Below are 24498 nucleotides of genomic sequence, written 5' to 3'. Positions count from 1 at the left end.
CCCAGGAACAAAAGCCCTCTCCCGCCTCCGCAAAGTCCTCAGCATGACGCTGGGGCTTTACAAGCGGACTCAGGCACGGTGGGGGCCCGTCTCAAGAAGTTCAGTGCGCAGTGGGCCTACTCGCAAGTGGACCCCTGGATCCTTCAGGTGGTATCTCAGGGGTACAAATTGGAATTCGAGAAGTCTCCCCCTCGCCGTTTTCTAAAGCCTGCTTTACCGACGTCTCCCTCAGACAGGGAGGCAGTATTGGAAGCCATTCACAAGCTATATTCCCAGCAGGTGATAATCAAGGTACCCCTCCTACAACAGGGAAAGGGGTACTATTCCACACTATTTGTGGTACCGAAGCCGGACGGCTCGGTGAGACCAATTTTAAACCTAAAATCCTTGAACACTTACATACAAAGGTTCAAATTCAAGATGGAGTCACTCAGAGCAGTGATTGCAAACCTGGAAGAAGGGGACTATATGGTGTCTCTGGACATCAAAGATGCTTACCTACATGTCCCAATTTACCCTTCTCACCAAGGGTACCTCAGGTTTGTGGTACAGAACTGTCACTATCAGTTTCAGACGCTGCCGTTTGGATTGTCCACGGCACCCCGGGTCTTTACCAAGGTAATGGCCGAAATGATGATACTCCTTCGAAGGAAGGGAGTTTTAGTTATCCCTTACTTGGACAATCTCCTGATAAGGGCAAGATCCAGGGAACAGTTGGAAGTCGGGGTAGCACTATCTCTGATAGTGCTGCGCCAGCACGGTTGGATTCTCAATATTCCAAAATCGCAGCTGATCCCGACGACACGACTTCTATTCCTAGGGATGATCCTGGACACAGTCCAGAAAAAGGTGTTTCTCCCGGAGGAGAAAGCCAGGGAGTTATCCGAACTAGTCAGAAATCTCCTAAAACCAGGCCAAGTCTCAGTGCATCAATGCACAAGGGTCCTGGGAAAGATGGTGGCTTCTTACGAAGCAATCCCATTCTGCAGATTCCACGCAAGAACCTTCCAGTGGGATCTGCTAGACAAATGGTCCGGGTCGCATCTTCAGATGCATCAGCGGATAATCTTTTCACCAAGGACAAGGGTGTCTCTCCGGTGGTGGTTGCAGAGTGCTCATCTTCTAGAGGGCCGCAGATTCGGCATTCAGGACTGGGTCCTGGTGACCACGGATGCCAGCCTGAGAGGCTGGGAGCAGTCACGCAGGGAAGAAATTTCCAGGGCTTTTGGTCAAGCCTGGAGACATCACTTCACATAAATATCCTGGAGCTAAGGGCCATCTACAATGCTCTAAGCCTAGCAAGACCTCTGCTTCAAGGTCAGCCGGTGCTGATCCAGTCAGACAACATCACGGCAGTCACCCACGTAAACAGACAGGGCGGCACAAGAAGCAGGAGGGCAATAGCAGAAGTTGCAAGGATTCTTCGCTGGGCGGAAAATCATGTGATAGCACTGTCAGCAGTGTTCATTCCGGGAGTGGACAACTGGGAAGCAGACTTCCTCAGCAGACACGACCTCCACCCGGGAGAGTGGGGACTTCACCCAGAAGTCTTCCACATGATTGTGAACCGTTGGGAAAAACCAAAGGTGGACATGATGGCGTCCCGCCTCAACAAAAAACTAGACAGGTATTGCGCCAGGTCAAGGGACCCTCAGGCAATAGCTGTGGACGCTCTGGTAACACCGTGGGTGTACCAGTCAGTGTATGTGTTCCCTCCTCTGCCTCTCATACCCAAGGTACTGAGAATCATAAGAAGGAGAGGAGTAAGGACTATACTCTTGGCTCCGGATTGGCCAAGAAGGACTTGGTACCCAGAACTTCAAGAGATGCTCACAGAGGACCCGTGGCCTCTACCTCTAAGAAGGGACCTGCTCCAGCAGGGACCCTGTCTGTTCCAAGACTTACCGCGGCTGCGTTTGACGGCATGGCGGTTGAACGCCGGATCCTGAAGGAAAAAGGCATTCCGGATGAAGTCATCCCTACCCTGATCAAAGCCAGGAAGGATGTAACCGTACAGCATTATCACCGTATTTGGCGTAAATATGTTGCGTGGTGCGAGGCCAGGAAGGCCCCTACAGAGGAATTTCAACTGGGTCGTTTCCTGCATTTCCTGCAAACAGGACTGTCTATGGGCCTAAAATTAGGGTCCATTAAGGTTCAAATTTCGGCCCTGTCGATTTTCTTCCAGAAAGAACTGGCTTCAGTTCCTGAAGTTCAGACGTTTGTCAAGGGGGTACTGCATATACAGCCTCCTTTTGTGCCTCCAGTGGCACCTTGGGATCTCAATGTAGTTTTGGGGTTCCTAAAATCACATTGGTTTGAACCACTCACCACTGTGGACTTAAAATATCTCACATGGAAAGTGGTAATGCTGTTGGCCCTGGCTTCAGCCAGGCGTGTCTCAGAATTGGCGGCTTTATCCTATAAAAGCCCTTACCTAATTTTTCATACGGACAGGGCAGAATTGAGGACTCGTCCTCAATTTCTCCCTAAGGTGGTTTCAGCGTTTCACTTGAACCAGCCTATTGTGGTACCTGCGGCTACTAGGGACTTGGAGGACTCCAAGTTGCTGGACGTAGTCAGGGCCCTGAAAATATATGTTTCCAGGACGGCTGGAGTCAGAAAATCTGACTCGCTGTTTATCCTGTATGCACCCAACAAGCTGGGTGCTCCTGCTTCTAAGCAGACTATTGCTCGTTGGATTTGTAGTACAATTCAGCTTGCACATTCTGTGGCAGGCCTGCCACAGCCAAAATCTGTAAAAGCCCATTCCACAAGGAAGGTGGGCTCATCTTGGGCGGCTGCCCGAGGGGTCTCGGCTTTACAACTTTGCCGAGCAGCTACTTGGTCAGGGGCAAACACGTTTGCTAAATTCTACAAATTTGATACCCTGGCTGAGGAGGACCTGGAGTTCTCTCATTCGGTGCTGCAGAGTCATCCGCACTCTCCCGCCCGTTTGGGAGCTTTGGTATAATCCCCATGGTCCTTACGGAGTTCCCAGCATCCACTAGGACGTCAGAGAAAATAAGAATTTACTTACCGATAATTCTATTTCTCGCAGTCCGTAGTGGATGCTGGGCGCCCATCCCAAGTGCGGATTGTCTGCAATACTTGTACATAGTTATTGTTACAAAAATCGGGTTATTATTGTTGTGAGCCATCTTTTCAGAGGCTCCTCTGTTATCATGCTGTTAACTGGGTTCAGATCACAGGTTGTACGGTGTGATTGGTGTGGCTGGTATGAGTCTTACCCGGGATTCAAAATCCTTCCTTATTGTGTACGCTCGTCCGGGCACAGTATCCTAACTGAGGCTTGGAGGAGGGTCATAGGGGGAGAAGCCAGTGCACACCAGGTAGTCCTAAAGCTTTACTTTTGTGCCCAGTCTCCTGCGGAGCCGCTATTCCCCATGGTCCTTACGGAGTTCCCAGCATCCACTACGGACTACGAGAAATAGAATTATCGGTAAGTAAATTCTTATTTTCACTAATGAAGGAAATTTAGGGCGGTGTTCAGGGGTTATGCGGGCAGAATACCATCTAGGTATAGCGCCCTTTCTGTTTGACCTATTAAGTAGAGCTATCACCGGTCTAGGAGTTGTTTGGAGGGTAGAGAGGGAGGGGGAGGAACAATGTCTCAGTTGGAGGTATTTATAAAATTCTTTCCAAGGTATGGAATACTGTGTCTGAATCTGGGAAAATTATAACATTTCACCAGAGTCGAATATATCTTGTTAACGTATAGATGTTACTCATTGACCACGAGGTGAAGGACAGATTGAGTATCAAGAACTCCAGACTCCTCAATGAAAGATCTAGGGAGGGTAGAGAGATCATTTTTGTTCTAGCTATGAACGTGTGCCATGCTTTGCATATCGAATAGACGATGATGGATGGAGGGTATATACATTTTTCTTCCTGGGAGGGTAATCTTAATAGGTCTAGGAGTGGGAATTGGGAGAGTAGACCTCGTTCTATTACTACCCAGGACTTTGGGTTATCTCCTGGTTCCCAGGCTCCTAAAGAGGAAAGAAGGGAGGCAAGGTGGTATGCTTGAAGGTCTGGAAAAGCTAAACCTCCTAGAGTTTTAGGGAGGGCCATCGTTGTACGGGCCATACTTGTTTTTTTCCCCTTCCATACGTAAGTTATGAATAAAGTATTACATTTAGCGAGTAAATTATCTGTCAGAAGGATAGGAATCGTCCGAAATAGATACATCAACTTGGCAAGTAAGACCATTTTAAGAGCAGCAATGCAGCCCATCCATGATACATGTTGCTTCATCCAATTTTGTGTTAATTGTGAAAATGTTGTCAAAAGTGGGGGGGGGTAGTTGCGGGAGATGATGTCCCGCATTTTATTTGTATGTGTATGCCCAAATATTTAATACTAGTGTTTTGCCATGCATATGAGTAGTTAGATTTTAGATGGTTTATCAGAGGGGAAGAAAATAGGATTTTAGTACCTACCGGTAAATCCTTTTCTCCTAGTCCGTAGAGGATGCTGGGGACTCCAAAAGGACCATGGGGTATAGACGGGATCTGCAGGAGCTTGGGCACATACTTTAACTGGGTGTGAACTGGCTCCTCCCTCTATGCCCCTCCTCCAGACCTCAGTTATAGGAACTGTGCCCAGGAGAGACGGACATTTCGAGGAAAGGATTTTTGTTTAAACTAAGGGCTACAAATATACCAGCCCACACCACAAACATACCGTACAACCGGAGTAACAGTAAACCAGATAACAGCATGAAATAACAGCAACAAGCTGAGAACAAAAAATACACCACCCGTGTATAAACTAATTTAACCAGTAAGAACGCACTGCAAGTAACAGTCCGCACTGGGATGGGCGCCCAGCATCCTCTACGGACTAGGAGAAAAGGATTTACCGGTAGGTACTAAAATCCTATTTTCTCTTACGTGCTAGAGGATGCTGAGGACTCCAAAAGGACCATGGGGTCTATACCAAAGCTCCAACACGGGCGGGAGAGTGCAGACGACTCTGCAGCACCGATTGAGCAAACATGAGGTCCTCCTCAGCTAGGGTATCAAACTTGTAAAACTTAGCAAAGGTGTTTGAACCCGACCACGTAGTTGCTCGGCAAAGCTGAAGTGCCGAGACCCCTCGGGTAGCCGCCCAAGATGAGCCCACTTTCCTGGTAGAATGGGCCTTTACTGATTTCGGCAACGGTAATTCAGCCGAAGAATGAGCTTGCAGAATCGTACTACAAATCCAGTGTGCAATAGTCTGCTTCGAAGCAGGATGACCAATCTTGTTGGAAGTGTACAGGACAAACAGCGCCTCTGTTTTCCTGGCCACCGCCGTTCTGGCGACGTAGATCTTTAAAGCTCTCACAACATCAAGAGACTTTGGAACTGCCACAGCATCTGTAGCCACAGGCACCACAATAGGTTGGTTAATGTGAAATGAAGAAACCACCTTCGGCAGAAATTGTTGACGAGTCCTCAATTCCGCCCTATCCGAATGGAAGATCAAGTACGGACTCTTGTGTGACAAGGCCACCAACTCCGACACCCGCCTGGCAGACGCCAGAGCTGACAGAATGACCACCTTCCAAGTGAGAAATTTTAACTCAACCTTACACAAAGGTTCAAACCAGGAAGACCTAAGAAACTGTAAGACCACGTCAAGGTCCCATGGTGCCACCGGGGGCACAAACGGAGGATGGATATGCATCACCCCCTTCACAAAAGTTTGAACCTCAGGGAGAACCGCCAATTCCTTCTGAAAGAAGATAGATAAAGCAGAAATCTGCACCTTGATGGAACCCAATTTCTGTCTGGCATCGACGCCTGCCTGCAAAAAATGGAGAAACCGACCCAAGTGAAATTCTTCCGCAGGAGTAGCTTTAGTCTCGCACCACGAAACATACTTTCTCCAAATACGGTGATAATGTTTCGCCGTAACTTCCTTCCTCGCCTTAAGGAGAGTGGGAATGACCTTCCCGGCAATACCTTTCCGAGCTAAGATTTGGCGCTCAACCTCCATGCCGTCAAACACAGCCACGGTAAGTCTGGAAACACGCATGGACCCTGCAATAACAGGTCCTCCCTTAGAGGAAGTGGCCAAGGATCTTTCCACAAGTAATTCCTGAAGATCTGGATACCAGGCCCTTCTTGGCCAGTCTGGAACTACAAGAAGTGCTCTTGCCCGTCGAATGATTCCCAGCACCTTTGGAATGAGAGGAAGTGGAGGGAACACATACACCGAATGAAAGACCCACGGAGTCACCAGGGCATCCACTGCACTGGCCTGGGGGTCCCTTGACCTGGAACAATACCTCGGAAGCTTCTTGTTGAGGCGAGACGCCATCATGTCGATCATCGGAGTTCCCCAACGCTTCGTCAGTTCTGCAAACACCTCCTGATGAAGAGCCCACTCTCCTGGATGGAGATCGTGTCTGCTGAGGAAGTCTGCTTCCCAGTTGTCCACTCCCGGAAGGAAGACTGCTGACAGAGCGCTCACGTGCTGTTCCGCCCAGCGAAGGATTCTTGTGGCCTCCGCCATAGCCGCCCTGCTCCTTGTTCCGCCTTGACGGTTTATATGCGCCACCGCCGTTATGTTGTCTGATTGTATCAGGACAGGCCGACCCTGAAGAAGGTTTCTTGCTTGAAGCAGGCCGTTGTAAATGGCTCTTAACTCGAGAACATTTATGTGGAGACAAGATTCCTGGAGCGACCATTTCCCATGGAAATTTCTTCCCTGGGTGACTGCGCCCCAGCCTCAGAGACTTGCATCTGTTGTCAACAGGACACAATCCAGGATACCAAATCGGCGGCCTCCTAGGAGGTGAGAACTTTGTAGACACCACAGGAGAGAAATCCTGGCCCTGGGAGATAGACGTATCTGCCGGTGCATGTGCAGGTGAGACCCGGACCACTTGCTCAGCAGATCCCACTGAAAAGCCCGAGCATGAAACCTGCCAAACGGAATGGCTTCGTACGCCGCAACCATCTTCCCCAGAACCTGAGTACATTGATGAACCGACACACTCTTTGGCCTCAGAAGTTCCCTGACCATCGTCTGAAGTTCCAGAGCTTTTTCTTCCGGAAGAATCACCTTCCGTAAACCCGTGTCCAGAATCATGCCCAGAAAGGGCAACCGAGTGGTCGGAATCAACTGCGACTTTGGCAAATTTAGCAGCCAACCGTGTTGTCACAGAACGGACAGAGACAAATCCACATTTCTTAGTAACCGTTCCCTGGACCTCGCCTTTATCAGGAGATCGTCCAAGTACGGGATAATGGTAACCCCTTGCTTGCGAAGGAGAACCATCATTTCTGCCATAACTTTTGTGAAAATCCTCGGAGCCGTGGAAAGCCCAAACGGCAACGTTTGAAATTGGTAATGAGAATCCTGTACCGCAAACCTTAGGAAGGATTGGTGCGGAGGATATATCGGAACGTGTAAGTAGGCATCCTTTATGTCGACTGACGCCATAAAGTCTCCCCCTTCTAGGCTGGCAATCACATCTCGAAGAGATTTCATCTTGAACTTGAAGACCTTCAAGTATGGATTGAGGGACTTTAGGTTCAGAATCGGTCTGACCGAACCGTCCGGTTTCGGTACCACCAAAAGGCTCGAGTAGAACCACTCCCCCCGTTGGGACGGGGGAACGGGAACAATGACCCTCTGTTGACACAACTTTTGTATTGTTGCCAGCACCACCTCCCTGTCCGGAAGAGACACTGGCAAGGACGACATGAAAAACCGGTGAGGGGGTGTCTCCTGAAACTCCAGCTTGTATCCCTGAGATACAATCTCCAGGACCCAAGGATCCAGGCCTGATTGAATCAAGACATGACTGAAGATCTGCAGACGGCCCCCCACCGGTCCGGACTCCCCCAGGGAAGCCCCAGCGTCATGCGGTGGACTTGGCAGAGGCAGGGGAGGACTTCTGGTCCTGGGCGCCTGACACTGCAGTCGACTTCCTTCCCCTTCCTCTACCCTTTGAAACGAGAAAGGACGAACCTTTTCCCCGACTGTATTTATTCGGACGAAAGGACTGCATCTGCTGATGTGGTGCCTTTTTCTGTTGTGTGGGAACATAGGGAAGAAAAGACGACTTACCCGCAGTCGCGGTAGAAACCAGGTCAGCCAAGCACATAGCACTCTTGGAATCTGCATCAGCATTCCATTGATGGATCCACAGCGCCCTCCTGGCCGAAATCGACATGGCATTGGCTCTTGATCCCAAGAGACCAACATCCCTCGCCGCATCCTTCAGGTAATCTGCAGCGTCCTTGATATAACCAAGAGTCAAAAGAACAGTATCTTTATCAAGGGTATCCATATCAGCAGCTAAATTCTCAGCCCATTTAGCAATGGCACTACTCACCCATACCGACGCCACAGCAGGTCTGAGCAATGCACCCGTGTTACTTCAGAGACGTCTCCAGCTTGCGATCTGCCGGATCCTTGAGAGCTGCTGTGTCAGGAGACGGAAGCGCCACCTTCTTAGACAAACGAGATAGAGCTTTGTCAAGATTTGGAGACGCCTCCCACTTTACCGTGTCAATAGAGGGGATAGGATACGCCATGTAAATCCTCTTGGGAATCTGCCACCTCTTGTCCGGCGACTCCCAAGCCTTTTCACAAAGAGTATTCATTTCATGAGAGGGGGAAAATTGCACCTCAGGTTTTTTCTCTTTGAACAAGCAAATCCTTGTTTCCTGCACCGCAGGTTCATCAGAAATGCGTAAAACATCCTTTATAGCCACAATCATGTACTGAATACTCTTAACTAATTGTGGATGTAAAGCAGCCTCAGTGAAATCGACCTCGGAATCCGAATCCGTGTCGGTATCAGTATCTACCACTTGAGTAAACGGCCGCTTTTTTGACCCCGATGGGGTCTGCACCTGAGTCAAAGCATCCTCCATGGATTTTTTTCCACACCTGTGTCTGTGGCTCAGATTTATCTAACCTCTTTGACAAAGAAGCCACATTTGTATTCATTGTATTTAACAATGTAAGTAAATCAGGTGTCTGCTGCGCCGACAGAGCCAATTCCAGACCTGCATCTGCCCCCCCCCCCCCCCCCCTTTCAATAACCTCCTCCGGTGAATAGCATTCAGCCTCAGACATGTCGACACGGAGTATCGACAAACACACACAATGTCTCAGCTAGGGGACAAGCCCACAAGGAAGCCCGGAAGGAGAAACACAGAGGGAGTATGCCAGCGCCCATATATCCCACCAAAGCATATATGTGCAAGCGCTGCTGAAAAAACAAATAATATGCACCACCAAACTGTGCCTCCCCTTCCCCCGATCAGCTCCCCATTACTTTTAGTGGAGCTCCTGGAGGTCCCGATCCAGTGTCTCCTACAGCCGCGTGTTGAGGGGAAATTGTGCCTGTGAGCCGCGCGGCTAAGCTCCGCCCCTTCCCGATGCGCTTCAGCCCGCCAAATTTGAAAAGACTTCTGCCGGCTTTCCAGACTTCAGTAACTGCTGCCCAGGGCGCCCCCTCCCCCCAGCGCCCTGCACCCTGTGAGTGCCGATGGAGAAGTGTGTGGGAGCATGGAGCGCAGCGCTACCGCTGCGCTGTACCTAGTTACTGAAGTCTTCTGCCGTCCTGAAGTCTTCTGCCTTCTGCATACTCACCCGGCTTCTTTCTTCTGTGAGGCGGGTGACGGCGCGGCTCCGGGAACAAGCAGCTAGGCGCACCAAGTGATCGAACCCTCTGGAGCTAATGGTGTCCAGTAGCCAAAGAAGCAGAGCCCTTAAACTAAGTAGAAGTAGGTCTGACTTCTCTCCCCTCAGTCCCTCGCTGCAGGGAGCCTGTAGCCAGCAGGACTCCCTTAAAATAAAAAACCTAACAAAAGTATTTTCCAGAGAAACTCAGGAGAGCTCCCCTAGTGAGTGTCCAGTCAGTCCTGGGCACAAAGTCTACCTGAGGTCTGGAGGAGGGGCATAGAGGGAGGAGCCAGTTCACACCCAGTTAAAGTCTTTTCAGTGTGCCCAAGCTCCTGCGGATCCCGTCTATACCCCATGGTCCTTTTGTAGTCCCCAGCATCCTCTAGGACGTAAGAGAAAAGTTGATGGGCAGGGCTTCTGTTTTGGAACAGTTCAACTTGTAGAAGGATATGGACGAGTATTCTTGCAGTATTTTATGTAACTGTGGGAGTGATGTAAGTGGGTTCGTGAGAGTCATCAAAACGTCGTCTGCGAAAAGATTAAGTTTGCACGATTCGCCGAACAGGTTAGGTCCTGATATTGTAGGGGTACATCTAGGCTCGATTGCTAAGGTGAATACCAACGGGGACAATTGGCAGCCCTGGTGAGTGCCATTTGTAATGTTGAAGGGGGGCAGACAGCAAACCACTAATGAGCACCCTAGCAGACGGGTTTGAATACAGGGCAGTAATGGAGGAAAGAGCTCTGCCGTCAATACCAAATTTAAGTAATACCGCCCGTAAATATCCCCAGTGTAATCCATCGAATGTCTTCTCTGCGTCTAATGAAAGTAATAGTAATGGTTCAGGTGTAGCAGAGAAGGCATCAAGTAAATCAATCACCTTCCTAGTGTTGTCTGGGGCTTGATGTCCACTAACAAATCCTACTTGGTCAGTGTGGATTAGAGACTGCAGAAGTGGTGATAGTCTATTGGAAATAAGTTTGGCATACCGTATATACTCGAGTATAAGTCGACCCGAATATAAGCCGAGGCACCTAATTTTACCACAAAAACCTGGGAAAACTTATTGACTCGAGTATAAGCCTAGGGTGGGAAATGCAGCTCTAGCCGTACACAGCCCTCAGTGCCAGATATGCCCTCATACTGCCAGATATGCCCCCTCAGTGCCAGATATGCCCTCATACTGCCAGATATGCCCCCACAGTGCCAGATATGCCCTCATACTGCCAGATATGCCCCCACAGTGCCAGATATGCCCCACAGTGCCTGATGTGCCAGATATGCCCTCATGCTGCCAGATATGCCCCACAGTGCCAGATATGCCCTCATGCTGCCAGATATGCCCCCACAGTGCCAGATGTGCCCCACAGTGCCTGATGTGCCAGGTATGCCCTCATCTGCCAAATATGCCCTCATGCTGCCAGATATGCCCCCTCATGCTGCCAGATATGCCCCCTCATGCTGCCAGATATGCCCCCTCATGCTGCCAGATATGCCCCCTCATGCTGCCAGATATGCCCCCTCATGCTGCCAGATATGCCCCCTCATAGTGCCAGATATGCCCCCTCATAGTGCCAGATATGCCCCCTCATAGTGCCACATATGTCGTCGTCGCCCCCCCCCAAAGTGCCAAATATGCTCTCCCAGTGCCTGTTACTTACCCTCCGTCGCTCCTGCACTGTCTTCTGAAGGAGGGATACGGAGCGCACAGCGCGCGCCTCTCCTGTGTCCCTCCTGCATCTCCGGCGGCAGCGGCGGGTCTATTAAAGGAAGTGCCGGTTCGTGAGCCAATCAGAGCTCACGAACGGGTACTTCCTTTAATAGACCCGCCGGAGATGCAGGAGGGACACAGGAGAGGCGTGTGCTGTGCGCTCCGTGTCCCTCCTTCACACTGCTCTCCCTGTCACACTGCTCTCCCTGCACTGACTCGAGTATAAGCCGAGGGGGCTTTTTCAGCACAAAAAAAAGTGCTGAAAAAGTCGGCTTATACTCGAGTATATACGGTAAATTTTCACGTCCGAATTTAACAGCAATAGGGCGATAATTGGCCAGGATCGAAGGGTTTTTCCCTGGTTTGGGGAATGTGACTATTTTTGCTTCCAGCATTTCTGCCGGGAAGGTCCCTTTTTTTGAGGCCAACTCAAAAACCAATTGTAATGGTCTAACAAGTATCCCTTGAAAGCATTTAAAGAAGTTATTAGAATAACCATCGGGTCCCGGTGCTTTGCCTGAAGGGAGTTCCTGAACGACCTTTATATATCTCATCTACGGACCAAGGATTTTCAAGGTTATGGAGGGTGGTTGCGTCTATGTAGGGTAGGGATAACTTCTCTAAAAAGGACTCTATTCCTTCTGGTGTGGGTTGAGGGGTCATAGGGTCATCGCATAAATTATATAAAGATGAAGAGTAAGCCTCAAAGGCATTTGCTATGTCCGAGGGGTCTGAAACCTTCGCTCCCTTTGGAGTTACTACTCCCTTAATCTGTTCTTGTGCTGTTTTACCCCTAAGTTTCCTCACTAACATCCTTCCTGCTCTGTCCTCCCCCGGACATAGAATTTCTGTTTGAGCTTAAACATGGTTTGGATTTCTTGTAGCGATAGGGTATTCCACTCTTCTCTGGTTCTTAGAAGATCTTTATAGATCATCTTATCCAAGGGGGACAATTTAAGTTTGTGTTCCAGCTCAGCGAGGCGGGTTTCAGTTTCTTTTAGCAATTTATTATGTTTAATACGGCGTCTAGCGGCCGCGTGAATAAAGGAGCCCCTAATTACTGATTTTAATGAACACCAATAATTAAAGATTGTAGTTTCTTCAGGGGTGTTCGTATCTAAAAATAACATCAGAGCTTGTGATATATAAATTCCTTAACCTTGGGGTAATTTGAAAGATAATCATTAAGGCGCCATGGTCTAGAAGTAGTTTTGGGGTCGTTCAGGGTCCAGCGAAGGGACAGAGCAGAATGGTTTGACAAGGTGATGGGGATTATACGAGATTTCTGGATCCGTTGCAAGGTCCATTTATCCGATAAAGCTAGATCTATCTGTAAATGGGAGCTGTGCACTGGGGAGAAAAAGGTATAGTCCCTAAATGAGGGATTTTTGGCCCTCCATACATCATAGAGGTCGTATTCATCTAATATGCGTCTGAATTTTGGAGATTGGTCGCTAGTGGTGGTTTTACGTATGGAGTGTAGTGGGGAAGATCTGTCCATATGGGGATCTAAGTGCAAGTTGAAATCACCTAGAATTAATAACTCGCCAGAGCATGTGGCCTGTAGGGTAGTGCAAAACTTTTGGAGAAAAGGGAATCTGTTTAGAATTGGGTACACGGACAACAGCCAGGGTGCTTTGCTTATCATCCAATTTACCATTAAGAATCAAATAGCGGCCCTCCACATCAGACGTCTGTTTTTCTAGTTTAAATTGGCACATAGAAGAAAATAAAAGGGCTACTTACGTTTTTTTTCTTCCGGCCATTTGATGTATAGCAGAGGGGGAATTTGTTGTTGGAAAATTAGGGGGTGGGAGGGGGGGAGGGGATAAGAGGCCATAAAGTGAGTCTCCTGGATAGCTACTACATGGGCTTTCAGTTTTGCAAAGTGGCTCAATGCAAGTTTCCTTTTATTTGGCGAGTTGAGACCTTTTACATTGACTGAAATTACATTAACCATTATCACTGAGGGAGTAGAGATCTTTAGTATTCAAAGAGTGTACCGAGATAACCATAAGTAACTGTATAGGAAGTGGAATGTGGTCAGGTATATAGAGCTGTGTAGGAAATGAGGAGGGTACGTACCTTTTAGGAAGGGGTGGTAACTTGGGTGTAGACTGAGAGAGGGGAGAAAGGACAAAAGGTAAACAAAAAAGGGGAAACTGTGAGTACCAATAGGTACTGTTACCGGAGGCCACCGCTGTAGGTGGCACATTGGTGGGTGTGGGTACAATACATGCCACCATCACTCTCGGAGGCATAAGCTAGAAACTGAGTTATGATTACAGGCATCAATTTGATTACACTAATTACATTGGTGGGCAATCAGTCAACTTTAAAAGAAACTAATATACAGTAGGTGTTATGTATGACCATTAGAATTATTTTAATTGTTCTTTAGAAAGTGTATCTAACAAACCAAAATGGTTTTGTGGTAAAACCAAGTCTCCATCATCGTATCTCAAGGACGAATCGATTCAGTGTGTTTCAGAACACGTGTGGAGACCCGATCTCCCATCAAGACATACTACAATACAATCCTACCTCTGTCTGTCTTTGCCCAGTTTTGTTCTATAACTGTTGTTCTAATTGTAAAGCGCAACGGAATATGCTGCGCTATATAAGAAACTGCTAATAATAACAGATAAAGCATGTTATTCAGAACATTAACAGAAACAAGGTGAAAAGGTAACAAGTAAAGGATACCCCGGATTAGGTTGCTAGTGGGGGGGTGCTTGGGGCCAGTCATAGATATGGCGTCTAGGTTCCATTTAACCAAATGTTTAATTCCGTCTTCTGGAGTGGAGACAACCATCATTGATCCATTGCGACGGATAATGAGTTTGGTTGGGAACCCCCATCTGTATTGTATGTCTGCCTTCTGTAGGGCTTTAGTAACAGGGACAAATGTTCGGCAACATGCAATGGTTGAAGCCGGTGAGTCTCCATAAATTTGAAGGTTTCCCAGGGCCGATAACACTTGGTCTTTGAATCTGGAGATACGTAGTGTTGTCTCTTTGATGTGGAAATAATGGAAACGCATAATGGTATCTCTTGGAGCATCTGCTGGGGCGGTTCGTGGTTTAGGCAGACAATGTTTGCGGCCCAGCAAAAGTTCTTCAGCCTTGATATCCAGAGCTAAGCGTTTAAAGATGCTCAGAACATGTTCCTCCAGGTCTGAGTTAGCTATAGTCTCCGGTATGCCCCTTATTTTGACATTAAGCCTGGAACGATCCTCAAGGTCTCCAACCTTCACCTTCAAGGAATCAACTTCGGCTTGCAGAGCATCATGCGATGTGATAAGGTCATTGTGGGAATGGATAATTTCCTCAAATTTATTTTCCAAATGGTCAGTTCTCTGACCGATTTCATCAATGCTTTGTTGGCAGTTCTGCAAGGCAGTTGAAAATTCCGTGGAGATGTCCATTTTAAAGGCAGATAACAGTTGTTTCATGAGGCCTACAGTTAAAGGGGCATCGTCGACCTTGGGCTAGGTTTTGAATCGGTGTAGATTGTGCCGGATCAAATTATTTAGACAAAGCCGAGAGTTGTTTGGGGATGATTTAGTTGAAGGCGGTGATGGATGGGCTTTGAAGAAATTCACTTTAGAGGTTCCAGGGGTGTCCTTGCTATTCTTGGGTTTCGACATGGTAAGAGAGTAAGTGTAATCAGAACCCGATATTATGATGTTTAAGGTTTAGTTATAGCATAGAATAGGTCAACTTTGTTAGGGAAATTACTCAGTCCATTGTAAGATGTGTAGAGAGCAGCGGATATGCAGATATAAGATTACCACATTTTTGCACAGGTAGGTCACAGAGGTGGAATTTAAAATGGCATTCGTCGATGCTCCATTGTTGCTGTATATGGAATCTCAGAGCTATGTGTATATATGCTCGTCTAGCTCCTATGTGCCATATATACGCAGGGAGGACAGGGTGTGTGGATAGAAGGTAGGGGCTCGGAGCTAAGGCGCTTGTTGTCTGACGGTGCACCACAAGTCCCGGGCCAGCCAAGGGACAGGTGGATGCTGCTGAGAAATGGTGACCGGAGTAGGCTCATAGGGTCACTTATAGAGTGTGAGAGTATCTGGAAGTTCTCCTTACCTCCAGTTTTGGAGATGTCCAGCCGCTGCTCAGCATATCATGTCGTTGGACCGTTCGACTAGCCCAGCTGGAGCACTGTCTTTCAGTACAAGGGTGGGTCAATATCAGGGGGTGCTGTGATATTGTGGAAGTCCTCTTCCACTAGAGAACTGTCCAGCTGGCTATAGGGACAAGTGTAACACAGCAGGAATCCCAGAAATCAGCCAGGCAGAGGCTAGGAATACACAGGGCAGCCTGCACTCAGGTATGATTGATTCCTATGTGAGCAGGGAGCTCCAAGATGGCTGCCGCAGCTCTCAGGTGCCAGCTCCCCCCTGTGGTGTACACTACCCTGGGACCCTCCCAGGCCAAAATCCCGTCTGGCACGGACCTCCGGGGGTCAGGGAAACCGTCAGGTGGTGTGGGGGATCCGAGGGAGGCTCGTAGTTACTTTTTGTCCCCGATCGCATAGCACCCACGACCCGGAGCTCAAATTGTGGGCGCTTCCAGTACTAGAGTCCCCTGGTCTCCGGCGCGCCTAGTCGGCAACCCGCAGAGACAGTTCAGACTGTCCCCCGGCTCCGCAGTAGTCGGCGATCCACTCAGGGAGGCTCCAGGGAAGCAGGAGGGGAGGGGGGGGGGGGAGGAGTCAGTGTCCAGCTCACAGGACTGCAGGTGGTGATAAGGGGGTATTTATTAGGGCAAATGCAGAAGCTCTGCAGAAACGTGCCCCCACTCCGCTGCAGCTAGGCCACGCCCCAGTGATTGTGCTTTTGAGAGGCATGGACCCAACATTAAAATATGGAATTGTGATTAGGTCCGTGTGTAGGTAGTTTAACCACTTAACTGGCTAATATGAAAAAAAATTACATTATTTTATGATTGAATTCGGTTAAGAACATTTATTTAAAACCTATGCAATACTATTATGTTTATTTGTTTAAACCAACAAAACTCTGCAGCTGTGGAGTGGAGGGTACCACAGGGTTGTCTAATCAGCAGAGAGAGACTGCATGGTAGGCAGTGGTAGTGGGCCTCTGGAACAATAGGTCCCTCTGAGATTGGTGTCTGCTAGAAGATCATCCTCCAGCAACCACCCAGTAGGTGTCTCTGGTAGCATAAGATGTGACCATGTCAGGGAAAGCACAGTCGGGCGTAGTCATATCTGATGCGAGTATGCCAGGCAGTTGATGAAATTCCTAAGGTTCTTAAAAATCTTGCCAAATTGTAATAAGCAGAATAAAATAACTGACTTAAGACTTGCCATAGAGGAGTGTTAGTCCGACCCAACACACACACACACACACACACACACACACACACACACACACACACACACACACACACACACACACACACACACACACACACACACACATATACTGAGGCTTATTTGATGATGGAGAAGTGGTGTCTTTGGGTGTGTCTTGTGTTCTGGATACTGGTATTTAGTTGTTTTATAATGTGTACCCCACTGGGGAGACATAAAGCTGTAGCAGGTGTGTATGGGTGCTCTCTGTACATTACATGAGATTGTGTATTTAGAATTCTAATTTCATACCATCTTATGGTAATATATGAGCAATTCTATGTTGACCTGCTCCTTCAAGTTTGCTTTGTACATGTAACTTATATCTCTCATCTCACCCACCAGCCTGGAAATGCCCAAAGATGAACTGCCAAACCACAACTGCATAAAGCATCTTCGCTCGGTTGTGCAGCAACAGCAGACTCGTATAGGGGAGCTAGAGAAAGCGGCAGCGGAAAACAAGCACCAGCTGTCTGAGCAGGTAGTTTTTTTAATTCACAACTTACTAACAAAATTCTAAGCTTTAAAGTCTTCATATGTTACATCATTATTGTCGAGGGTTTTTTTAAGGGATATATAGCATGCATGCATATGTGTGTGTTTATCTTTTCATTTGTGCATGGTGGCAATAAACCAACAGGCTGTGTTGATCCGTTGCGCAGATCTGTGTATAGGCAAAAGAGCACCTGTCAAGTCCTAACATTATGGTACACGTGCCCTACGCTGTGTACAAGTTATTCCATTGTGAATGGAAAACAGGAGCTACTGATTACTCACTTTATTTTATCAACTTAAAATAGTTAAGTAAATGAAAAGCTCCTCACCCTCTGTTCCATCCCATCTTGGAGTATCCCTGAACATCACAGCAAGTATTCCAGGTTGAGAACCGTTGCCCTAAGCCACTGGAAAACTCTAAACTCCATTATTTATTTATTGGCCTCAAATAAGAAAGTGTTATCACTCAGATGGAAATACCTAAACCTTCACATGTAGGACCACCTCCTTCAATTCTACGGATTCTGTTTTCTCTTAAAATTCTTTCCGCTTTAACCTTCTCTATGACTTAAATGATCATTGGTTCTGTGTTGCATGTGTTACTTTTATGCAGTACCTGTGGTGTGTTTTTTGTTTTTTTCTTTCAATCCTGAGTGTTTAAGTAGAAGGTAAAACGTGTCCAATTATAAGGATAGGGGTGAGACCTGGTCTGCTGGTGAATTCAATTCCTTTTGTTTTGAAGCACTAAGTGAATATCCATGTAACTGTTTTCCCCCCACTATCTCATGTAGATGATCTAGTTGCACATAAATACATTTTGACTCTGTACATCAGTGCAAGGCTAGGCCTGTATACACTTTTACTTTTAATAAGCCTTTGGAAACTTATAAACACCATCATCTTTGCTCCCAACACCATGTACACCCCCATAAACTGGCTGCATTTGCACACATGTAGGCTTGTGAAGTAATAATTTGTGCTGTAGTATTTTACTTTTATAGGTGACCGCTATAGATTCAAACCTTTAGACCAGGGATGTGGAACCTTCAGCCCTCCAGCTGTTGTTGAACTACACATACCAGCATGCCTTGCTACAGTTTTCCCATTTGGCCATGCTAAAACTTTTGCAGGGCATGCTGGGATGTGTAGTTCAACAGCTGGAGGGCTGAAGGTTCCCCATCCCTGCTTTAGACCTTGCAGGGCAATAATATTATACACATTCAAACCAGCCCATCCTTTAGCAGCAGTGAGTAAAATAAACAGGGTCATCAAATGTTTTATAACCAGGATAATGATGATGACAACCCCAGAATGTTCCACTTTGTCCTGCTGGGGTAGACCTTCCTAAACTACATAGCAGCACAAAGAGGCCTCTGCACTCTCTAGGGCTTTGTATTGTTTTCCACTTGATTCCTATCCTGACAAAGAGGAAAGCTTATAAAAGAAACAAATGTGATTTGTATTTTGGACAATGTCCATAGGATCTTGCAAAAATGTATTCGTGTGCACTAACCTTTTTACATAAGACTATTATTTGTATGATTTCATGTAAGTATTTTTCATTGCCATATATGACAGGGAAGTATATGTTCCTTTTGTGTCTTGATTATTTGTAAAAGGAAAGGAAGCCAATGGTATTTCACTGCCACATAAAGTAGGCAAATCAAGATTACCCAAAGTTTATTATGTAGGACTGTCCCAAAGTGATAGCCATGTAACTGTGGTTTTCCTGTTACTAAAGTGATCCATGCTTTGTCCGTTTAAGAAATTAGAAATGATCTATATTGAGAAAATGAGTATTCCTCAAACTTTTTTTTTTTTTTTTTCCTTTCCATTTTTACAGAAACGGGACATCCAGCTGCTAAAGGCATACATGCGAGCTATCCGCAGTGCCAACCCAAATCTACAGAACTTAGAGGAGACGATAGAGTATAATGAAATTCTAGAGTAAGTAACATCATGGATTCTTAGGTCGCTTACATTTATGTGTTTAGAAGTTGGAAGCAATGTAATCTCACGCCTCTACAACAATACTTGACTTACAAAATGGCTGTATACACTGAATACACAATAGGTGGTCTTTAAAAGTAGGCTATAATAGGAAAATCCTGAAAGAATTTAATTATACTCCAATAAAAAAAATCATGCACAGTCTGAGTCATGTACATGATCATATACTGAACTGTGGAAAATATAGATTTAGGCCAGAATAGCGTGATCATAATACAGTTTATGAATTTCAATTGCCTGCTGTATAATACATAAAGAAGTATTCCAGTGCTTTGTGTGATATGGTTTCTGAGAGATTCTTGAAGGACAGAGGACAACAACAAACTGCCTTCCAAGAACACAATAAAATAAATGTATTTATTCTTCAAACGCTTTGCTGACTAAATAACCTTGACTATCATCAAAATGAATTTTGATCCATTCAGAGTCTTAATATCCACTTTAGAAGGAGAGTTCAATCTCATGATAAGTCTATAAATAACTTTTATCAGTCAATAGTAAAAGGACCTGGCATATGTTGGGTCACCTTGGTCCGCCCCCTCTACACTTTGCCCTGCCCCCTCGGTATACTTAACCTGTGCCTGGTGCAGACAGATTGGTCTTCTGTCCTTTACAGCTTGTATTTCCTGTCTACATGATGAAGATGGAACAGACTTTAGACAATTATTATATCCAAGCAGCAGTTTTCTTGCATTTATATCTACTTGAAATGCAATTCTGGTGGACAAAGGGTAACCTGCAGTGACATAAGTGTGGCAGCAAGATACAACTTGTTTGCAATAGTAATCTTGGCAGATGGAATTTTTTACGTTGGGGTTAAGTATGTAGTGCAAGCGAAAAAGGCCATTTATAAGATTCTCTGTTTTCAGCGTACAATGAGTATAGAATCATAATTTTTGCATAATATTTGTCATTAGACAAGAGACATCCATACATTGTTAAAACTAGTCTGTCTTATTTTGTGGATTGTTATAAATATGAAATCTCAATCTTGTGCTTGACATGCTTTTACCTACATGGGTATGGGTCGTTGGGTCGTCCCAACTTAGGTCGACACTCATTAGGTCGACCACTGAAGGTCGACATTGCCGTTAGGTCGACATGTACTAGGTCAACATGAGTTTTTGGACTGTTTTTCATGTTGTTTTCTCCGTAAAGTGACGAGGAACCCAAATTAGTGTACCGTGTCCCCTCGCGTGGCTCGGTTACCGTTCCAGTTGTAGTCCATGTGGATCGTTAAGTATGAAAAAATCCCCAAAAATTTGAAAAACTCATGTCGACCTTTTGACCTGTAGACCTAGTACATGTCGACCTAAGGACCGTATCACCCCTACATAGCTTTTCAAGGTAGTGTGAGACACAAGTTCATAAATCTAACCTGTCCCAATTATCACGTTAAACTCTCCCAGTTACTGGGGCTTTGGAAAAATGAGCCAACAGTTGGAAAAGAAGCTATTTAGTAGCTGTTCCCTTTTAACTTGGATGTGCTTGCTGTTTGATACTGAGAGGTGTTTTGTATTCATTTTTCTTCCATCTCCTGTTATACAGGTGGGTAAACTCCTTACAACCAGCACGTGTGACCCGCTGGGGTGGAATGATCTCAACACCAGATGCTGTTTTACAAGCGGTCATAAAGCGGTCACTAGTGGAAAGTGGCTGCCCAGCATCTATAGTGAATGAGCTGATAGAGAATGCCCATGAACGCAACTGGCCACAGGGCCTGGCTACACTTGAGACAAGACAGATGAACAGACGATATTATGAGAACTATGTGGCGAAGCGGATTCCGGGAAAGCAGGCTGTAGTGGTGATGGCCTGTGAGAACCAACACATGGGAGAGGACATGGTACTTGAGCCAGGCCTGGTGATGATATTTGCTCATGGTGTTGAAGAAATTTAAATTCAGACAGATGAATATATTTCATAATTTGCTTCTACATATGCTCCATCCTGTTTAGGAGGCATGGTGTTCTACCCTAGGCTTACAATCGAATGTCTCCAGATCCCACTCTTGCCACTGGTACCTGCTAGTCGAGTGCTGGGGGTTGATTTTCCATTGTTGATTTTTGTGATGAAGACTCTGTCCAGGCCAAGCCGTGTTTTAATTGTTGGTGACTTTCACAATACACTATGGCCAAGCCACCAACCAGAACCAATCCCATCCAAGTCCATGTACATTTCCTTCCCACCGCTTAATGTGATTGTATTAGCCTATCAGGAGCGACACAAACTTCAACAACTTGGTAAAATGCAGATTGGAGACAAAGCTACGCACTATGAAGAAGGGGCATTGTGACAGAACTATGGGCATTTTCGGTGGGAGGTGCAGAGGCACGCTCTTACATCACTGGTATCTGCTGCAGGATATATGCTGAACTTGTGTAGACCACCTGGGACTCGGACTGTGCAGAGAGTTCTGTGAAAGCAGGCTAGAAGAAAAAAGTTGATTATTTTTTTAATCCCTCAATCACTTTACACTAGTGTTAGCTCAGTTTGTTTTGGCTGATGTCACATGAAAATATCAGCAGTATGCAGAAGATAATGCAGCCATTAGGCAAAAAGCCAGACATTCATTCTGTTACATGCATTTTCCAGTCTTAGGGGTCAATCCAATTGTCAGTGATGATCTCGCGGGTGCGAGTCATCGCAGCAGCGGCCGCAGTTTAAGGCAACCCGAACTCGCACAAAAGTGCTCACCAGCTGATAGGGCTGCGGCCAATTTTGAGCAAGTGTGGGCCCTCGAAGGGAGCGAGATTGGGTGCCATTGCCGTGTTAAAATGCAACGACATATCGCACGCTTCGCACCTAATTGAATTTACCCCTTAGATGTGGACAGAAAATAGATAAAAAGAATGAATGCAATAGGTGGTTACTTGTGTATGTGTATGGGAGCACTTGCTATGTTGTGAGTTCTGTGAAGATGTTTTTTTTTTTTCGTTTACACAAGGATGCATGTACTGTGGTGCACATATAGAAATGTCATTTATTATTCGCCTTATGTATGAAGAATGTGTTCAGGAAACAAGTTGTTTGTGTATTATTTTCTGGCAATGGGCTTGTGTACAGCACTATTCATAATTGCAATGCTCCATCTTTAATTGTATTTTTTTTTTCTTGTTTTGTTCTTTTTCTCCTTGAAGCATTCTTGTACATATTTTGTGGGATTGCCTTTTTCCCTTCTGTTAATTTTTAGTTTAGGTGAGGATGTCAAATGTGAGGGCTCATTCTGTGAGGTGAGAGATTATTTTTTCACAGCCTTAAAGGGGAAGTGTGTATGTGTACTTTTTTATTTTTTTTATTTTTGTAACATAATTTGCTCCACCACCTAATCCCCCAAAAAATAAAGCAATGAATGCAGACTGATGAAACCATAAATCCATGGTGATTTGCATGTAAAACATGTTCCTCATAAGAGTAATTTTGTTTTTGTTTTTTACTATTACATAGACTAAAACTTGAAGTTAATGCAGAGCACATCTGTGTCTCCTCTATGCTCCAAAACCATTTGTCTGTTTTTTGGGGGGGGTTTTTTTTTTTTTTTTTTTTGCTCATTGATTTTGTGAAAGCTTTATATGTTTTTGTTTCAATGTCATGTTTAGTATTTGTTCTACAGTATCTTTGTATGTATGTTTCTTTGATCTGTCTGTATGGTTTCTGTGTCTGTTTTTAATATACATAAACAGTTTTTTGATATTTCTTTTTCTTGTGTTACCTCAGCTCACCTTTTTTATATTTCACTTCCAAGTTAAAGCAATGCATAGTGCACAATTAAAATTTACCAAAATGTCTCCTGTGATCTATGTTTGCTGTGTGCTCTGTGATTCTCTTTACATAAGACTTGCCCAGTATGTGTATTTTGTGCCAAGATAGACTATTTAAAATGCCTACAGCACACCGTGGCGTTTTTGCTACGTGCTGGTACGTGTGATTTCTTGAGATTCAGTAGTAGTAATTTCCATGCAAGCAGTAAAGGTCTTTTGGACATTTTTGCTCTTGATTACCTTGGATAGATTTCTCTTTGTAGTCTGCTGAGCGTTGGGGATTCAGTATTTATTCAGATATTAGGAAGCTTACACATTTTTAAGATTTATTAGTAAAGTTTTGTTGTATGTAAAAATTGCACAGCATTGTGCTATAGTCTGCTCCCACTTGTTTGCTTACATGTTCAATTGCTTTGTGTATATTTGCATTATATCTATAGAATGCATGGGGGCACAGCAATTTTACAGTTGCGGTAACTTCAAAATGGTATAGTAATGCAATCCTGTATTAAGTTTTATTTTTTAATGGGGAAGGGGGGGGGGGGGGGGGAGGGGAGGTAACGTGCCATATAGTATATTTTGAGGTAATAAAAGCCCTAAGAAGAAGCATTGTAGTCTGGCAATGTCTAGTAGAGTAAGCCACTGCTCCGTTTTATACATTAAATAGCGGTCTCTTCTTCTGCCTCTGTTTTTGCTAAACTCCCTCCCCAATACAAGCCCCTCATGCTACCTCTTGGTTTTAGGCACAGTCCATACAAATGGAAGACTCTTTGCAGACAAATGCTATATGAGTGTATTGCTGCTTAAATTTTAGTTGCAAGGGATCTGGTTATCTGTACGTTATACACATGGACAGCAGGAAATGTGTTTTATAGCAGGGACTACAAAAAGTGCTATTTTCCTGTGATTTGACTTTATTGTTCAGTTTTGCCGATGTGTACAGTATAGGGTTCAGTAGACAGTGGCATTTAATGGGCAATATACTGTACGTGCATTTGGAGGTTTTTGTTTTTAAACTCTTCTCCATCACTACCATTGCAGGAATTCAGGAATGCTTTTTAAGTTTGTTCTTAAGGGCCCTACACACTTAAAGATTATCTGTCCAATCTGGTTGATTGGAAAGAAAATCTGGTAATGTCTGGGAGCAAATTACAATCAACCATTTGCTCCCAAAATAAAGAAAATGGACAAAAACGGTTGTTCAGATAAATTGGTTTAATGAAACAAACTTAACCAATTTGTCTGAAAGTCCATGTTTGTCTGTTTTCCAGTGTTTGTGGGAAAATAGTCAATTGTCATTTGCTCCCAGACATTGCCAGGATTTCTTTCCAATCAGCCAGATTGGACAGATAATCTTTAAGTGTGTAAGGCCCTTTAACCAAAGTGGTATATGGTTTTCATGTGATAATTTATACTTGAAATAGTACTGTGAATGGCCTATTGTAGAAGGTGGCGCTAAATACAGT

General features: G+C 45.5%; 1 protein-coding gene across 2 annotated transcripts in view; it reads left to right on the top strand.

Annotated features, from left to right (window-relative positions):
- RNF41 (ring finger protein 41) overlaps positions 1-22964 on the top strand; it is a 173593-nt gene extending 150629 nt beyond the window's left edge. For both annotated transcript variants that reach the window (XM_063952638.1, XM_063952637.1), the window contains 3 exons: positions 17112-17247; positions 19105-19208; positions 20820-22964. In XM_063952638.1, coding sequence (XP_063808708.1) covers positions 17112-17247; positions 19105-19208; positions 20820-21171 — 592 coding nt within the window. In that variant the 3' untranslated portion in view covers positions 21172-22964. The remainder of the gene's footprint in view (positions 1-17111; positions 17248-19104; positions 19209-20819) is intronic.
- The last annotated feature ends 1534 nt before the right edge of the window (positions 22965-24498 follow it).

The sequence above is a fragment of the Pseudophryne corroboree genome, chromosome 2 (assembly GCF_028390025.1).
Source record: "Pseudophryne corroboree isolate aPseCor3 chromosome 2, aPseCor3.hap2, whole genome shotgun sequence".
In the NCBI taxonomy this organism is placed as follows: domain Eukaryota; kingdom Metazoa; phylum Chordata; class Amphibia; order Anura; family Myobatrachidae; genus Pseudophryne; species Pseudophryne corroboree.
This window is presented reverse-complemented; position numbering and strand designations above follow the sequence as displayed.